Below are 17,068 nucleotides of genomic sequence, written 5' to 3'. Positions count from 1 at the left end.
ACCAGACCTGGAGTCAAAGTGCTAGTGTCTAACTGTAATGTGTACAGAATGTCCATTTTCTCCCTTGATGGGCAAAGAAAGTATGTAAGTTATCAATTACATAACAAACCACTACAAAACTTAATGGCTTAAATTTTTTTTAATTATTTTTAAAAAGATTCTATGAATTGACTGTTTCTTCTGCTACCATCTAGAGTCACATGGAACTGCATTCATCTGATGGCAGAAGAAGGGTAAGTAGTCCAAGATGGCCTCTCTCTCCTGTCTGGTACTTAGTGCTAGCTATAGCCAAGGGTGCCTTGCTTTTTCTCCACATGGCCTCTCATTTTCCAATAGACTAGATTGGACTCTTCATAGCAGGGGAAGAGGGGGTTCTCAGGGAATTGTTCTAAGAAGGCAAGTCCCAATGTGGAAAGCACTAGTCAACCCTTTGTACTTGTCACACTTGATGATGTTTTATTGGCCAGACCAGGCCATGGCCAAGCCTAGAGTCATTATCAGATGGGACCTAAACCCCACCTCTTGATGGAAGCAGGGCAAAGAATTTGTGGTCATTTTTAATCCACACAGGAAGAAACCAAACTTCAAACAGCGAAGACCAGGGGTCAGCAAATTTTTTCTCAAAGGACGAGATAGTAAATATTTTAGGCTTGCAGGCCTTGGGTCTTTGCAGTTTTGGTATGAAAGCAACCATAGACAATATATATGCAAAAAGGTGTGGCTGTTTTCCAGTAAAACCTTATTTACAAAAACTGAGGTCCTGCTACACTATAGTTTGAGGACTGCTGCCAAGGACTATCGCAGGTAGAGATAGATTTTTAAGAGTGAAAACGAGAGAAGAAAGCTTCCAAATGTTGATCCCTTGGAGTCCTAAATTGAACATTGACACATTTCCTAGGAAAGGCTCTTTTTAAAAATCTCTTATCCTACAAGAAAGAGAAGCCAGGGAAAGTTCAATGAAAATTTCCCCTGCTGTAATTTTGGAAATGAGTTGAAGAGTGACCATTGTCAGACTTCATGAAGCACCCATCATAGCCAGGATACCACCCAAAATTCAAGGATTCACATAAAAGTTATAACAATATTAAGAACTCACCAGGCACTTTATGGAAGTTATTTCATTCCATGCTTAAATGATCTCATTGGATTGAAATTATTACCCTATGTTAAAGATGGAAAGATAGAACTTTGGAGATGTGAAGTTAACTGTCTCTAGTTAATATCATTATTAATGTTAAAACCTAAACAGTCAAGGTTTGAAACCAGAACCAGAACATTTTCTGGCTCCTTATACTCCACCACATTGCCCTTGCCTTTTGAGTTTGGAGGAAAGTAATCTATGTAGAAAAATAACTTACTGGAAGAATTATTTGGTACTAGTCACACACACACACAAAATAGTGTCTCTTCAGGTGCAGAAAAAAGATAGGGAATAAGAAAGGATTGGTAGTTTTCTCCTACCTGTTTTAAATATTGTGCATTAATAGAATACTTGAGGTATAGTAAGGCCAAAAGTTCAGGAGAAAACTGACATTGAAAAGATAGTTTGTTACTCACAGTTTCCAAGAAAAGAGGACACACTATGCCATGGGGGCCACACAGGGAAGCACTGATGCTGGTCACAAGGCAGAGGGAGAGGGAGGAACTGGGGGCAAGAGACTTTATTGTGATTTCCATGAGAAGGAACAGACAAGGCCAGGTAAGCAGGCTTAGGATTGGCTAGTTTGAATACGTCAATGGTCTCTGTGGCATAGGGGCTGTCCCTAGCTATCTGGTACCTGGCCTTGGGGTGATTAGGGCATGTGGATAATGGCCCTAAGTGTGAGAGCTCAGAAAGGAGGTAGTTGGAATGTGGGCTCGATTGTCTGGTTTGTATTTGAAAACTGTGCTCATGGGAGAGTTGTTCACTATCTCTAAAAATTGACTAACACTGGGAGGAGTAGTCCATTCAGGGTCAGGAAGGCCCCAGATGTCAAAGCATCAAAATACAGAAAATAAAAAACACTGGTTACACTGCCACTACTACTATAGTGGGATCTCTGTCCCTCTAATTTCTGCCTTTACTCCCAAACCTACAGAAATGACTGAGATAGCCAAAGGTAATCAGAACTATCTAGAAAATAGCCAAGAACAAGGAAGGAAGCAAAACAACAACAGAGGGTTCTGGTTCAAGATGACAGCATAGGAAAATCCTGATCTCACTTCTTCTCACACACTGAGTCTACAGCTACATACAGAACAATTTTCTCTCAAAAAAACCTAAAGACTGGCTAAGTGATGACCACATCAGGCAAACAAGAGGAAAACTACCTCAGACTGGGCAGGAGGCTGGGATACAATCTTGCCATAAACCCCACCCCCAGCACAGTGGCACACAACCCAGAGAAAACTCAAAACCCAAACCTTCTCCCTGAGGAGCAAAGAGTTTTATTTCCACATCAGCTAACCTCAACTTTTAGGACCTGCACCAGAGAGATGACCCCCCAACATCTTTGAAGACTAACGGGACCCACAAGACTGTAGTAATCTGGGAGACATTTCTTAAAGGGCCCATGCACTGAGAAGAGCACCAGGGCTCAGCTCATCCATCAGCCAATCACACCCAGACTTAAAGTGAAAGAGGCTCAAAGATCAGGAACAAGACAAGGATGACCACTATCACCACTTTTATTCAACATAGTATTGGAAGTCCTAGCCACGGCAATGAGACAAGAAATAGAAACAAAAGGAATCCAAATTGAAAGGAAGAAGTAAAGCTGTCATTGTTTGCAGATGACATGATACTATACATAGAAAATCCTAAAGACACCACTGGAAAACTACTAGAACTCATCAATGAATACAGTAAAGTTGCATAATACAAAATTAATATACAAAAATTTGTTGTGTTTCAATACACTAACAACAAACTATCAGAGAAAATAAGAAAACAATCCCATTTACAATCACATCCAAAGAATGAAATACCTAGGAATAAAATCTAAGGAGGTAAAATAACTGTACTCGGAAAGCTATAAGAAATTAATGAAAAAAATTGAAGACAATACAAACAAATGGAAAGATATACCATGCTCATGGATTAGAAAAATTAATATTGTTGAAATGAACTTACTACCCAGGGAAGTCTACAGATTCAGTGCAATCCTTATGAAAATACCAATAGCATTTTTAGCATTTTTCACAGAACTAGAACAAATAATTCTGAAATTTCCATGTAAATACAAAAGACCCTAAATATCCAAAGCAATCTTGAGAGAGAAGAGCAAAGCTGGAAGTATCACACTTCCTGAATTCAAACTATACTACAAAACTACAGTAGTCAAAAACCCACGTTTATACAGAAATTAGCCTACAACAAAGGAGGCAAGAAAAAACAATGGGGAACAGATAACCTTTTCGGTAAATGGTGTCAGGAAAACTGGACAGGAACATACAAAAGAATCAAACAGGACAACTTTCTCACCCTTTATGTATAAATAAACTCATAGTGGATTAAAGACTCAAATGTAAGACCTGAAATCATAAAACGTCTAAAAGGAAACAGAGTGCATTCTTTGACATTCTTCTTAGCAATATATTTTTGGATATGTCTCCTTTGACAAAGGAAACAAAAGAAAAAATAAACAAATGGAACCTAATCAAACTAAAAAGGTTTTGCACAGTGGCAGAAACTATCGACAAAATGAAAAGGCCGCCTAATGAGTGGGAACAGATATTTGCAAATGATATATCTGATGAGGGGTTAATATCCACAATATACAACTCAACATGAAAAAAAAGAAAAAAAACCCAATAAGCTGATTAAAACATGGGCAGAGGACCTGAAGAGTTTCCAAAGAAGACATATAGATGGCCAAAAGGCACATGAAAATATGCTCAACATCACTAATCTTTAGAGAAATGCAAATCAAAGATACAATGAGATACAACCTCACAACTTTCAGAATGGTTATCAAAAAGACAAGGAACGAGTGTCGGTGAAGATGTGGAGAAAAGGGAACCCTCATGCACTGTTGGTAGGAATGTAAATTGGTGCAGCCACTATGAAAATAGTATGGAGATTTATCAAAAGCTAAAAGTAAAACTACCATATGATCCAGCACTTCCACACCTGGGTATATATAAGAAGAAAAGGAAAACACTAATTCAGAAGGCCAACAGCTGAAGTTTCTGTGGAAATTCTGGAGGCCAGAAGGGAGTGGCATCTGGCATCATATATTTAAAGTGTAGTAACCTTAAATGAGTGTAATCTATAAATATATTGAATCACTGTGTTGTACACCTGAAAACAATATAATATTGTGAATCAACGATACTTCAGTTTAAAAATAAGAAAAGAAATTACGTTTTTTCTCGTGGTGAATTCTCTTCAGGCTGAGTTAGAGCATACTTGTATCTTTTTGAAGATTCCTGGGTGTGCTGGAAAATCCTCCAGTATTGCATACAACACATTTACACAGTAGTACATTCTTCTTTTCTAAATATTAATGTGTGTGTTAATATGATCGACAAGAGGATTAGTCAAGTGAGATAAGCTGTTCATGGTAACTTCCTTGTTTTGAGTTGATTCCATTTACAAGCAATTCTATGTAGAAATGATTTTTGAAAAGACAAAGAAAATGATGTATGAAACGGTGATGATCATGATAATGATGCACTCTTCTGGAAAGAGCTAAAAAGAAGCTAAAGTCAGAATTTTTTTATACATCAATTCTTTTGAGGTATACTCGGCATACAATAAAATGCACAGATTTAAGGATGCGGCTTGACGAGTTTTGACTTGTAAGCACCATCCTGTTTTAGTCTGTTTGGACTGCTATAATAAAATACCTTAGACTCGGTGGCTTATAAACAAGAATACTTAATTTCTTACAGTTCTGAAGGCTAGTAAGTCCAAGATCAAGGCACCAGCAGATTTAGTGTCTGGTGAGAACCACTTCCTGGCTCATAGATGATGCCTTCTCACTGTAACCACACAAGGCAGAAGGGGTGAAGGATCTCTCTGAGGCATTTTCTATAAAAGCACTAATCACCTTACAAAGACCCCACCTGCTAATACCACCACCTTGGGGGTTAGGATTTCAAACGTTCATCTTGAGCACACCCCAATCAAGATTCAAAAGTTTCCCATCACTCCAGAAAGTTCCCTCCATCCCTCCATTACCTCACATCAGGAAAACAGTGATTTAAATTCTGTTCCCCTATATTATTTTCTGGACTATTCCAGAACTTCATACAAATGTAGTCCTATATGAAGTTTCTTTGGTCTGATTTCTTTCTATCATCATATTATCTATGAGATAGATACATCCATGTTCTTACACATGTCGGAAACTTGTTCAGATTTACTGAGGATTATCGTACTGAATGAATATGCCAGTTTGTTTTCCATTCATCTATTCAGTACTGGTTATTTGTTTCCAGTCTGTGGAATAAACTTGTGAATAATGCTGCTATGAATATCCACATACCAATCGCTGTGGGGAACGTCCTATGGCTAGAATCACTGAGATGTAGGGCAAGTATAAGTTTAACTTTATTAGAAACAATTATTATCCACCCTACCTTTTCTACTCATGACACTATTTATTCTTTTGTTCCGTTAATCACCCCCAACACATTCCATTTTTATAAAGTGTGAGAGGATCTGATTCTCTCCTCAAAATTCTTACAGAAAAGAAGCTTCCATTCTCCTCTCCATTTCATAATTTCTTAATTACAAATTGAAGCCTTGTCTCATTTTGGTTTCAGGAAAAAAATGCAATCACTGTCTTAAAATTGCACCACACCCACTGATTCTTCCCCTGTGACTTCTCCAAGAGACCGTGGGACCACTCAGCCCAAGATATACACTTCATTTTTCCTAATTTCTCCCAGGTTTCCTCCTCTCTAAGAGCCCTGTGCCAGGATCCCCAGGATCACTTAGCACAGCCCCTCCCCCTCATGAATACACCATTGTTATATTAGAGCTTCCTCCTCCCTCCTCTACCTCTCTGGGGATGCCCAGCCTCCAGCCCCTCTCTGCTCTCCTCAGGACTAGACTGCTGTTTAGGAGTTGCTGTTCCAGGGATAGTCTTGCCTGCCTCCCGCTGGAGTGCATTTCTTTGGTCACAGGCTTCCTCACTCATGGGGCCTGCCTGGGCCCAGGCCCACCTGGCAGGTGATCTCTGGCTGCCTCTGCTCTGGCTACTCCTGTTTCCGACCTGCTGCTCCCATGACCCCCCAGGATGGCGCTTCACTTCCTCTGAAATTGTGATCCCCAGGAAGGTGTCCCACAGAGTGCGTGGAGCCGCAACACAAGGCCAGCTCTCCTACAAGGTTCGCTTCAGTGGCCAAAGACACGTGCTTCACATGAGAGTCAAGAAGAGCTTGCTGCCCAGACATTTTCCTGTTATCACCGATAACGACCAAGGCGCCATGCAGGAGGACTACCCTTTTATCCCCCGAGACTGTTACTACTTTAGCTACCTGGAAGGGGTTCCTGGGTCCATGGGCACACTGGACACCTGCTATGGGGGTCTGCGTGGCATGCTGCAGGTGGATGACTTCACTTACGAAATCAAACCACTGGAGGCTTCTTCCAAATCTGAACATCTGATTTCTTTTCTTGTGTCACACGACATATCAGCTGAGCATGAGAAATGTACGATTGAAGGGAACGATACAAATCAAGCATATAAGGAGGCGATGATTGCTGAGATGCCTAGAGCAGCTCCTGTGTATTTGTGGTGGCCGCATAGGAAATACTTAAAAGTTCACTACACAGTTTCTCACACCTTATATCTTATGAACACTAATCATACACGTATAGTTGAGAATATAATGATTTTAAACGACATAGTCCATACAATTTACATGCATAATCTTCTCGAAGTTCACGTATGTATGTTGTGCATATGGAATAATAGAGATTCTTTTGATATAACTCAGTCAAAGTTTAGTGGTATTGTGGATGCTATAGCTCACTTTGGTTATTGGAAAATGTATGTGTTTAGACAATATTCTCATGATACCTCAATCCTTTTTACTGGAAATAAAGTCCATGACACTCAATATTTTGCCCACCAAGATGGAATATGCAATCCCAACCGGAGATCATCATATGTATTCCTAGCAAGTTATCATATATTTTTTTTAATTTGAATTTATTTATTAATTTATTTATTTATGGCTGTGTTGGGTCTTCCTTTCTGTGCGAGGGCTTTCTCTAGTTGTGGCGAACCTGGGGCCACTCTTCATCGTGGTGCGCGGGCCTCTCACTATCGCGGCCTCTCTTGTTGCGGAGCACAGGCTCCAGACGCGCAGGCTCAGCAACTGTGGCTCACGGGCCTAGTCGCTCCGCGGCATGTGGGATCTTCCCAGACCAGGGCTCGAACCCGTGTCCCCTGCATTGGCAGGCAGATTCTCAACCACTGCGCCACCAGGGAAGCCCTATCACATATTTTTTGGTGCTGCTATTTCAGCACATGTACTATGTCATATTCTCAGCTGTCCACATGATTCAGCTGGTTGTCATTGTTTTTGAAGACATCGCTGTGTCATGGCTCGTGAGCCTGGTCTTCTAGATATGATGAGCAACTGTACTTATGACAAACTGCATTGACGGATTTCTATGTGGGATCCTTGTTTGAGTCAACAAAATGTACCGTTCAACAATTTTCCTTATGAAGCTCCTCGCTGTGGTGACAAGATCATAAATCAGAGGGAAGAATGTGACTGTGGCACCTTAAAAACTGTGCTAGGGATCCGTGTTGTCAGAACCATTGTGTTCTCACCATTGGCAGTGATTGCAATGAAGGAGGTTGCTGCGTTAAGTGTAAATATGCTCAACCTGGAACTCTTTGCAGAGATACTCTTGGTATTTGTGACCTACCAGAATACTGTAACGGGATATCGAATATTTGTCCAACACACACTTATATCCAGGATGGAACCCCATGTTCGCCATTAGCTGTTTGTGTGAGAGGAGACTGTAGTGACCGTGATATGTAGTGTCAAGCCCTCTTTGGCTACAAAATAAAAGATGCTTCACCAGCATGCTATAAAACATTGAATATCATAGGTGACCGATTTGGGAACTGTGGTGTGAGGTTGACTTGAGGAGGAAGTAAAAGTGTTCCTTGTGAAGCAGATGATATTTTCTGTGGAATGCTGCACTGTGGTGGTATCAATGAAGTTCCTGGTGGAGGTGAGCACACTACATTTCGTCATATAATAGTACATGATGTTAAACTAGAAAGCTACTTTGGGTTCGATGCCCACCATGGGTCACGGGTAGCAGAAATGGGGCTTGTAATGGATGGTGCAACATGTGGCCCAGGAAGCTACTGTAAGGGCCAAAATTGTACCTTTTTTCAAGACCTTGGTTTTGACTGTAATGTCAAGAAATGCAGTTACAGAGGGGTGTGCAGCAACAGAAAACATTGTCACTGTCAGCAAGGTGGGAAACCACCAAATTGTAGCTCCAGAGGAGCAGGTGGTAGTATAGACAGTGGTCCTCCACCTAACAGAGAATCAGGTCTTCGAGGCAAAATAATAACTAGTGTAGACATGGGTATAGCTGCACTGTGTGTTCGTTTCACTGTTCTCTTTTCTACAATGTTTGTTGGTATCATTTTTCATGTAAAAGATGTTATAGAAGAGAGAGAAGAGGAAAAAAATGTTAAAAATCAGAAAAACCTTGAACAGAAGAAACACTAATGGAGAAAGTCACATTGGCACTTACTGGAAGAAATGATGAATAATCAGTCTGATAATTATATAATCCTACAGCTATTCCAAGGTTGTCATCCTGAAATAAAATGAATTAAAAAGGGTTTGTGAGTTTAAATGCATTTTTCATTTAACGACTGTTCATAGTCACACCATTCCTATAGATGATAGTGGTAACTCTTAGATTCACTAAAAAGAACATATACTTATTTAAGGTGTGGATTCTAATGTTTTATAGATGTGTCTGTAGCAAATCATGTTTGCACCAGTGTGCATTTTTAACAGTTTATTGGGCATTTCCCCAATTGGTTATGTAACAACCTTTTTTTGGGGTTCATTTTTTGCTACTGTTAAATAAGCATGAAAAGAAATCTTGACAGATGCAGAAGGAAGATAAAAAAACTTTTGTCATAAACACGTGGATGTCAGCAGTAGTTCAACAACCTGCTAAGTATGAAGTCTGGCACAAAGTCTTAGGCTTTCAGAGATGCAAGGTCATATCTTACATGTTACATTGAGAGATGAAAAGTATTTTTCCAAAGTTTTGTGATAGTAAAAACGAAAGGACCTAAGAAGGGCCTGGAACACGTTAGGCACATAATACACACTAACTCTAACATTCTCATTATTCTCACTATTATTTGGGTTGTGCAAAACCTGGGGTATTCCAAGTATAATAAATAACTTTGGCATTGTACCATTATTTTAAAACCATCACACATGGAACCATTGATCACTGATATATCACTTCTTCAAACCTCTGGTTACTAATGTCAGAGTACGTCACATTTAAAATGTTAGGAATTACCTGAGTCCATCCTGTCTATAAAGTACTGGGTGAAAATAACTATATAATACATGTACAGAGGTTAAAATTTACATTAAATGACTAAAAGAGGGTCTCATAAGTGATGGATGTTACATTCATACTATTTAAATGCCCTAGGCCCTGGACCAAATCTCTTTCTGTAAATACAGATGAGGGTAACTACCTAAGGGTAGAGAAAGGATGCAGTAGAGAATCAATAGGATTGCCACCCTGCAACATAGTAATTTGTCCATCTTTTAAACAGTTCTGTTAACCAGTATTTCTTGTCCATGTACTTTATTTGGTAAAGTGATCTGGCTATTCATCCAGGACAGATCTGAGTCCCAGTTTACTCTACCCTTGTCAAACATATGTTTCTGCATTTGCACTTGGCACCAAAATCTACTAAAATCGAAGATGAATGACCATTTACTAACACAGTTATTTCTTTTTCTTTTTAATTTTATTTATATTTTTATACAGCAGGTTCTTATTAATTATCCATTTTATACATATTAGTGTATATATGTCAATCCCAATCTCCCAATTCATCACCACCACCACCCCCCACTTTCCCCCTTGGTGTCCATACCTTTGTTCTCTACATCTGTGTCTCTATTTCTGCCCTGCAAACTGGTTCATCTGTACCATTTTTCTAGGTTCCACATATACGCATTAATATATGATATTTGTTTTTCTCTTTCTGACTTACTTCACTGTGTATGACAGTCTCTAGATCCATCCACCTCTCTACAAATGACCCAATTTCGTTCCTTTTTATGGCTGAGTAATATTCCATTGTACATATGTACCACATCTTCTTCTGTCGATGGGCATTTAGGTTGCTTCCATGTCCTGGCTATTGTAAATAGTGCTGCAATGAACACTGGGGTACATGTGTCTTTTTGAATTATGGTTTTCTCTGGGTATATGCCCAGTAGTGGGATTGCTGGGTCATATGGTAATTCTATTTTTAGTTTTTTAAGGAACCTCCATATTGTTCTCTATAGTGGCTGTATCAACTTACATTCCCACCAACAGTGCAAAAGCATTCCCTTTTCTCCACACCCTCTCCAGCATTTGTTGTTTGTAGATTTTCTGATGATGCCCATTCTAACTGGTGTGAGGTGATACCTCATTCTACTTTTGATTTGCATTTCTCTAATAATTAGTGATGTTGAGCAGCTTTTCGTGTGCTTCATGGCCATCTGTATGTCTTCTTTGGAGAAATGTCTATTTAGGTCTTCTGCCCATTTTTTGATTGGGTTGTTTGTTTTTTTAACATTGAGCTGCATGAGCTGTTTATATATTTTAGAGATTAATCCTTTGTCCGTTGATTCATTTGCAAATATTTTCTCCCATTCTGAGGGTTGTCTTTTCATCTTGTTTATGGTTTCCTTAGCTGTACAAAAGCTCTTAAGTTTCATTAGGTCCCATTTGTTTATTTTTGTTTTTATTTCCATTACTCTAGGAGGTGGATCAAAAAAGATCTTGCTGTGATTTATGTCAAAGAGTGTTCTTCCTATGTTTTCCTCTAAGAGTTTTATAGTGTCTGGTCTTACATTTAGGTCTCTAATCCATTTTGAGTTTATTTTTGTGTATGGTGTTAGGGAGTATTATAATTTCATTCTTTTACATGTAGCTGTCCACTTTTCCCAGCACCACTTGTTGACGAGACTGTCTTTTCTCCATTGTATATCCTTGTCTCCTTTTTCATAGATTAGTTGACCATAGGTGCGTGGGTTTACCTCTGGGCTTTCTGTCCTGTTCTATATCTATATATCTGTTTTTGTGCCAGTACCATTTTGTCTTGATTACCGTAGCTTTGTAGTATAGTCTGAAGTCAGGGAGTCTGATTCCTCCAGCTCCGTTTTTTTCCTTCAAGACTGCTTTGGCTATTCAGGGTCTTTTGTGTCTCCATACAAATTTTAAGATTTTTTGTTCTAGTTCTATAAAAAATGTCATTGGTAATCTGATAGGGATTGCACTGAATCTGTAGATTGCTTTCGGTGGTATAGTCATTTTCACAATATTGATTCTTCCAATCCAAGAACATGGTATATCTCTCTATCTGTTTGTATCACCTTTAATTTCTTTCATCAGTGTCTTATACTTTTCTGCATACAGGTCTTTTGTCTCCCTAGGTAGGTTTATTCCTAGGTATTTTATTCTTTTTGTTGCAATGGTAAATGGGAGTGTTTCCTTAATTTCTCTTTCAGAGTTTTCATCATTAGTGTATAGGAATGCAAGAGATTTCTGTGCATTAATTTTGTATCCCACAACATTACCAAATTCATTGATTAGGTCTAGTAGTTTTCTGGTGGCATATTTAGGATTCTCTGTGTATAGTATCATGTCATCTGCAAACAGTGACAATTTTACTTCTTCTTTTCCAATTTGAATTCCTTTTATTTCTTTTTCTTCTCTGATTGCTGTGGCTAGGACTTCCAAAACTATGTCGAATAATAGTGGTGAGAGTGGACATCCTTGTCCTGTTCCTGATCTTAGAGTAAATGCATTCAGTTTTTCACCATTGAGAATGATGTTTGCTGTGGGTTTGTTATATATGGCCTTTATTATGTTGAAGTAGGTTCCCTCTATGCCCACTTTCTGGAGAGTTTTTTATCATAAATGGGTGTTAAATTTTGTCAAAAGCTTTTTCTGCATCTATTGAGATGATCATATGGTTTTTATTTTTCAATTTATTAATATGATGTATCACATTGATTGATTTGCATATATTGTAGAATCCTTGCATCCCTGGGATAAATCCCACTTGATCATGGTGTATGATCCTTTTAATGTGTTGTTGGATTCTGTTTGCTAGTATTTTGTTGAGGATTTTTGCATCTATATTCATCAGTGATATTGGTCTGTAATTTTCTTTGTTTTTAGTATCCTTGTCTGGTTTTGGTATCAGGGTGATGGTGGCCTCATAGAATGAGTTTGGGAGTGTTCCTTCCTCTGCAATTTTTGGAAGAGTTTGAGAAGGATGGGTGTTAGCTCTTCTCTAAGTGTTTGAAAGAATTCACCTGTGAAGCCATCTGGTCCTGGGCTTTTGTTTGTTGGAAGATTTTTAATCACAGTTTCAATTTCCTTACTTGTGATTTGTGTGTTCATATTTTCTATTTCTTCCTGGCTCAGTCTTGGTAGCTTATACCTTTCTAAGAATTTGTCCATTTCTTCCAGGTTGTCCATTTTATTGGTATAGAGTTGCTTGTAGTAGTCTCTTAGGATGCTTTGTATTTCTGCGGTGTCTGTTGTAACTTCTTCTTTTTCATTTCTAATATTATTGATTTGTGTCCTCTCCCTCTTTTTCTTGATGAGTCTGGCTAATGGTTTATCAATTTTGTTTATCTTCTCAAAGAACCAACTTTAATTTTATTGATTTTGCTATTGTTTTCTTTGTTTCTATTTCATTTATTTCTGCTCTGATCTTTATGATTTCCTTCCTTCTACTAATTTTGGATTTTGTTTGTTCTTCTTTCTCTAGTTCCTGTAAGTGTCAGGTTAGATTCTTTATTTGGGGTTTTTCTTGTTTCTTGAGATAGGCTTGTATTGCTATAAACTTCCCTCTTAGAACTGCTTTTTCTGCATCCCATAGGTTTTGGATCGTTGTGTTTTCATTGACATTTGTCTCTAGGTATTTTTTGATTTCCTCTTTGATTTCTTCAGTGATCTCTTGGTTATTTAGTAATGTATTGTTTAGCCTCCATGTGTTTGTGTTTTTTACGTTTTTTTCCCCATAATTGATTTCTAATCTGATAGCATTGTCGTTAGAAAAGATGCTTGACATGATTTCAATTTTCTTAAATTTACTGAGGTTTGATTTGTGACCCAAGATGTGATCTATCCTGGAGAATGTTCCATATGCACTTGAGAAGAAAGTGTAATTTGCTGTTTTTGGATGGAATGTCCTATAAATGTCAATTAAATCTATCTGGTCTATTGTGTCATTTAAAGCTTGTGTTTCCATATTAATTTTCTGTTTGGATGACCTGTTCATGATTGTATGAGGTGTTAAAGTCCCCCACTATTATTGTGTTACTGTCGATTTCCTCCTTAGTAGCTGTTAGCAGTTGCCTTATGTATTGAGGTGCTCCTATGTTGGGTGCATATATATTTATTATTGTTATATCTTCTTCTTGCATTGATCCCTTGATCATTATGTAGTGTCCTTCCTTGTCTCTTGTAACATTCTTTATTTTAAAGTCTATTTTATCTTATATGAGTATTGCTACTCCAGCTTTCTTTTGATTTCCATTTGCATGGAATATCTTTTTCCATCCCCTCACTTTCAGTCTGTATGAATCCCTAGGTCTGAAGTGGGTCTCTTGTAGACAGCATATATATATGGGTCTTGTTTTTGTATCCATTCAGTGAGCCTGTGTCTTTTGGTTGGAGCATTTAATCCATTCACATTTAAGGTGATTATCGATATGTATGTTTCTATTACCATTTTCTTAATTGTTATGCATTTGTTTTTGTAGGTCCTTTTCTTCTCTTGTGTTTCCCACTTAGAGAAGTTCCTTTAGCATTTGTTGTAGAGCTGGTTTGGTGGTGCTGAATTCTCTTAGCTTTTGCTTGTCTGTAAAGCTTTTGATTTCTCCGTCAAATTTGAATGAGATCCTTGCCGGGTAGAGTAATCTTGGTTGTAGCTTCTTCCCTTTCATCACTTTAACTATATCATGCCACTCCCTTCTGGCTTGTAGAGTTTTTGCTGAGAAATCAGCTGTTAACCTTATAGGAGTTCCCTTGTATGTTATTTGTGTGTTTTCCCTTGTTGCTTTCAATAATTTTTCTTTTTCTTTAATTTTTGTCAGTTTGATTACTATGTGTCTCGGTGTGTTCCTCCTTGGGTTTATCCTGCCTGGGACTCTCTGCGCTTCCTGGACTTGGGTGGCTATTTCCTTTCCCATGTTAGGGAAGTTTTCCGCTATAATCTCTTCAAATATTTTCTCAGATCCTTTCTCTCTCTCTTCTACTTCTGGGACCCCTATAACGCAAATATTGTTGCGTTTAATATTGTCCCAGAAGTCTCTTAGGCTGTCTTCATTTCTTTTCATTCTTTTTTCTTTATTGTGTTCTATGGCAGTGAATTCCACCATTCTGTCTTCCAGGTCACTTATCTGTTCTTCTGCCTCAGTTATTCTGCTATTGATTCCTTCTAGTGTAGTTTTCATTTCAGTTATTGTATTGTTCATCTCTGTTTGTTTGTTCTTTAATTCTTCTAGGTCTTTGTTAAACATTTCTTGCATCTTCTCGATCTTTATCTCCATTCTTTTTCCGAGGACCTGGATAACCTTCACTATCATTATTCTGAATTCTTTTTCTGGAAGTTTGCCTATCTCCACTTCGTTTAGTTGTTTTTCTGGGGTTTTATCTTGTTCCTTCATCTGGTACATAGCCCTCTGCCTTTTCATCTTGTCTATCTCTCTGTGAATGTGGCTTTTGTTCCACAGGCTGCAGGATTGTAGTTCTTCTTGCTTCTGCTGTCTGCCCTCTGGTGGATGAGGCTATCTAAGAGGCTTGTGCAAGTTTCCTGATGGGAGGGACTAGTGGTGGGTAGAGCTGGGTGTTGTTCTGGTGGGCAGAGCTCAGTAAAACTTTAATCTGCTTGTCTGCTGATGAGTCGGGCTGGGTTCCCTCGTGTTGGTTGTTTGGCCTGAGGCAACCCAACACTGGAGCCTACCTGGCTCTTTGGTGGGGCTAATGTCATACTCTGGTAGGGCTCAAGCCAAGGAGTACTTCCCAGAACTTCTGCTGCCAGCTTCCTTGTCCTCATGGTGAGCCACAGCCATCACACACCGCTGCAGGAGACCCTCCAACACTAGCAGGTAGGTCTGGTTCAGTCTCCTATGGGGTCAATGCTCCTTTCCCTGGGTCCCGATGCACACACTACTTTGTGTGTGCCCTCCACGAGTGGAGTCTCTGTTTCCCCCAGTCCTGTCAAAGTCCTGCTATCAAATCCCACTAGACTTCAACGTCGGGTTCTCTAAGAATTCCTCCTCCCGTTGCCAGATCCCCAGGTTGGGAGGCCTAACATGGGGCCCAGAACCTTCACTCCAGTGGGTGGACTTCTGTGGTGTAAGTGTTCTCCAGTTTGTGAGTCACCCATCCAGCAGTTATGGGATTTGATTTTATTGTGATTGCACCCCTCCTAATGTGCCATTGTGGCTTCTCCTTTGTCTTTGGATGTGGGGTATCTTTTTTGGTGAGTTTCAGTGTCTTCCTGTTGATGATTGTTCAGCAGTTAGTTGTGATTCCATTGCTCTCGCAAGAGGGAATGAGCGCACATCCTTCTCCGCCATCTTGAACCAATCTCCAACACCGTTTTTTCTTGCTGATCCAAAGACACTTGGTGAAACTAAGCTGTGTCTTCCCAGAAGGAGAGCACTTTGATTTCGAATTGAGCAGTCCATTTGCCAAGCATGATAACCGTGGTCCCTCTAGCCTTTTTTCTCTCTTACTTCTATTTTTCCATTAACTGCTGGTATCATTATGGATCTATTTGCATTTGTGAAGGACTTTCTTATCCCTCAAGCTATGTAATTTATAGTCTCATACATTTGAGTGTATGTGATTTTTCTCTTTGGTTATCATGCTATCTCTAAAATCTTGAACTGCTTTTTTTTTTTTGAGGAAAACTCAATTTGTGTTCTTCTATACAATACATGGATACAAGCACAAAATTTCCTTAAAGAGCTTGCAACCCTGAGGCAATGTCCTTGGGTATATAAAGTACATAGCAATAGCAAATGAAATCTGAGCTCCAGGAATGAAAATGGACCTCAAAAACATAACTTAATATTTATTCCATTGCACACATACCAGTAGTATTCTATGCCTCATCCAGTCTCTTAATCCAACTACCTCAACTGCCTTGCAGTTTGTACATTGGACAGCCTGACTCTCCACATATATTTCATCATATACAATGCCTTCCTTTCCAACTGAAATGTGATAAATTAACATGGGATTTACATATAGGGATTTCTATATGGTGAGTGCATTGCCAGACAACACACCCAGCTTTTGACAACAGCATCTGCCCACATAAAAACTTTGACTCCCAGGTGGAACTGGATGCCATCTGACTATAGTAAACTTGTGGTCCTTGGGGGTCCCCTGGGATCCACCAGAGGTGAGGTTTTTCATCTAATCTGAGGGCTGCATCAAGGGTATGGCTGACTGGAAGAGCTGGAAGGTCATGGTGACTGCATTAAAGAACCAGTGACTGTGGTGTTCTCAGTCGTTCAGGATGCACAAGCATCTACTGTGCAGATGGGACGACAGCTAGGTTGACTGTGGAGCCTGGGGGCAGGGGCAGGGGCAGGTGGGCCTGTGTATAAGGAGAACATTGTGCTTCTTATTCATCAACTTAATGGATGGCCAAAGATCCTGGAGACCTTTACTGAATATTCAATTTCCCCAAAGTTTCATAAACTATGGTGAGGGCAAATGCTTATGAGAAACTAAAGGCAAGTTCACTATATTATTTATATATTATCGTCTACCCTCTGAGGACAACATAGAAGTGTCAATAAA

The 17,068-nt window shown here is 39.2% G+C and overlaps 1 protein-coding gene and 1 pseudogene across 1 annotated transcript; both read left to right on the top strand.

Moving 5' to 3' along the window:
* The first annotated feature begins 1,256 nt into the window (after positions 1–1,256).
* On the top strand, positions 1,257–7,143 carry LOC103018028 (disintegrin and metalloproteinase domain-containing protein 21-like). The gene has a single exon (XM_007184376.2). The coding sequence runs from the start codon at positions 6,127–6,129 to the stop codon at positions 7,141–7,143; it is 1,017 nt and encodes a 338-aa protein (XP_007184438.2). The 5' UTR covers positions 1,257–6,126.
* Positions 7,144–7,540: 397 nt separating this feature from the next.
* On the top strand, positions 7,541–8,700 carry LOC114238183 (disintegrin and metalloproteinase domain-containing protein 20-like; annotated as a pseudogene).
* The last annotated feature ends 8,368 nt before the right edge of the window (positions 8,701–17,068 follow it).

The sequence above is a fragment of the Balaenoptera acutorostrata genome, chromosome 3 (genome assembly GCF_949987535.1).
Source record: "Balaenoptera acutorostrata chromosome 3, mBalAcu1.1, whole genome shotgun sequence".
Classification (NCBI taxonomy): domain Eukaryota; kingdom Metazoa; phylum Chordata; class Mammalia; order Artiodactyla; family Balaenopteridae; genus Balaenoptera; species Balaenoptera acutorostrata.
This window is presented reverse-complemented; position numbering and strand designations above follow the sequence as displayed.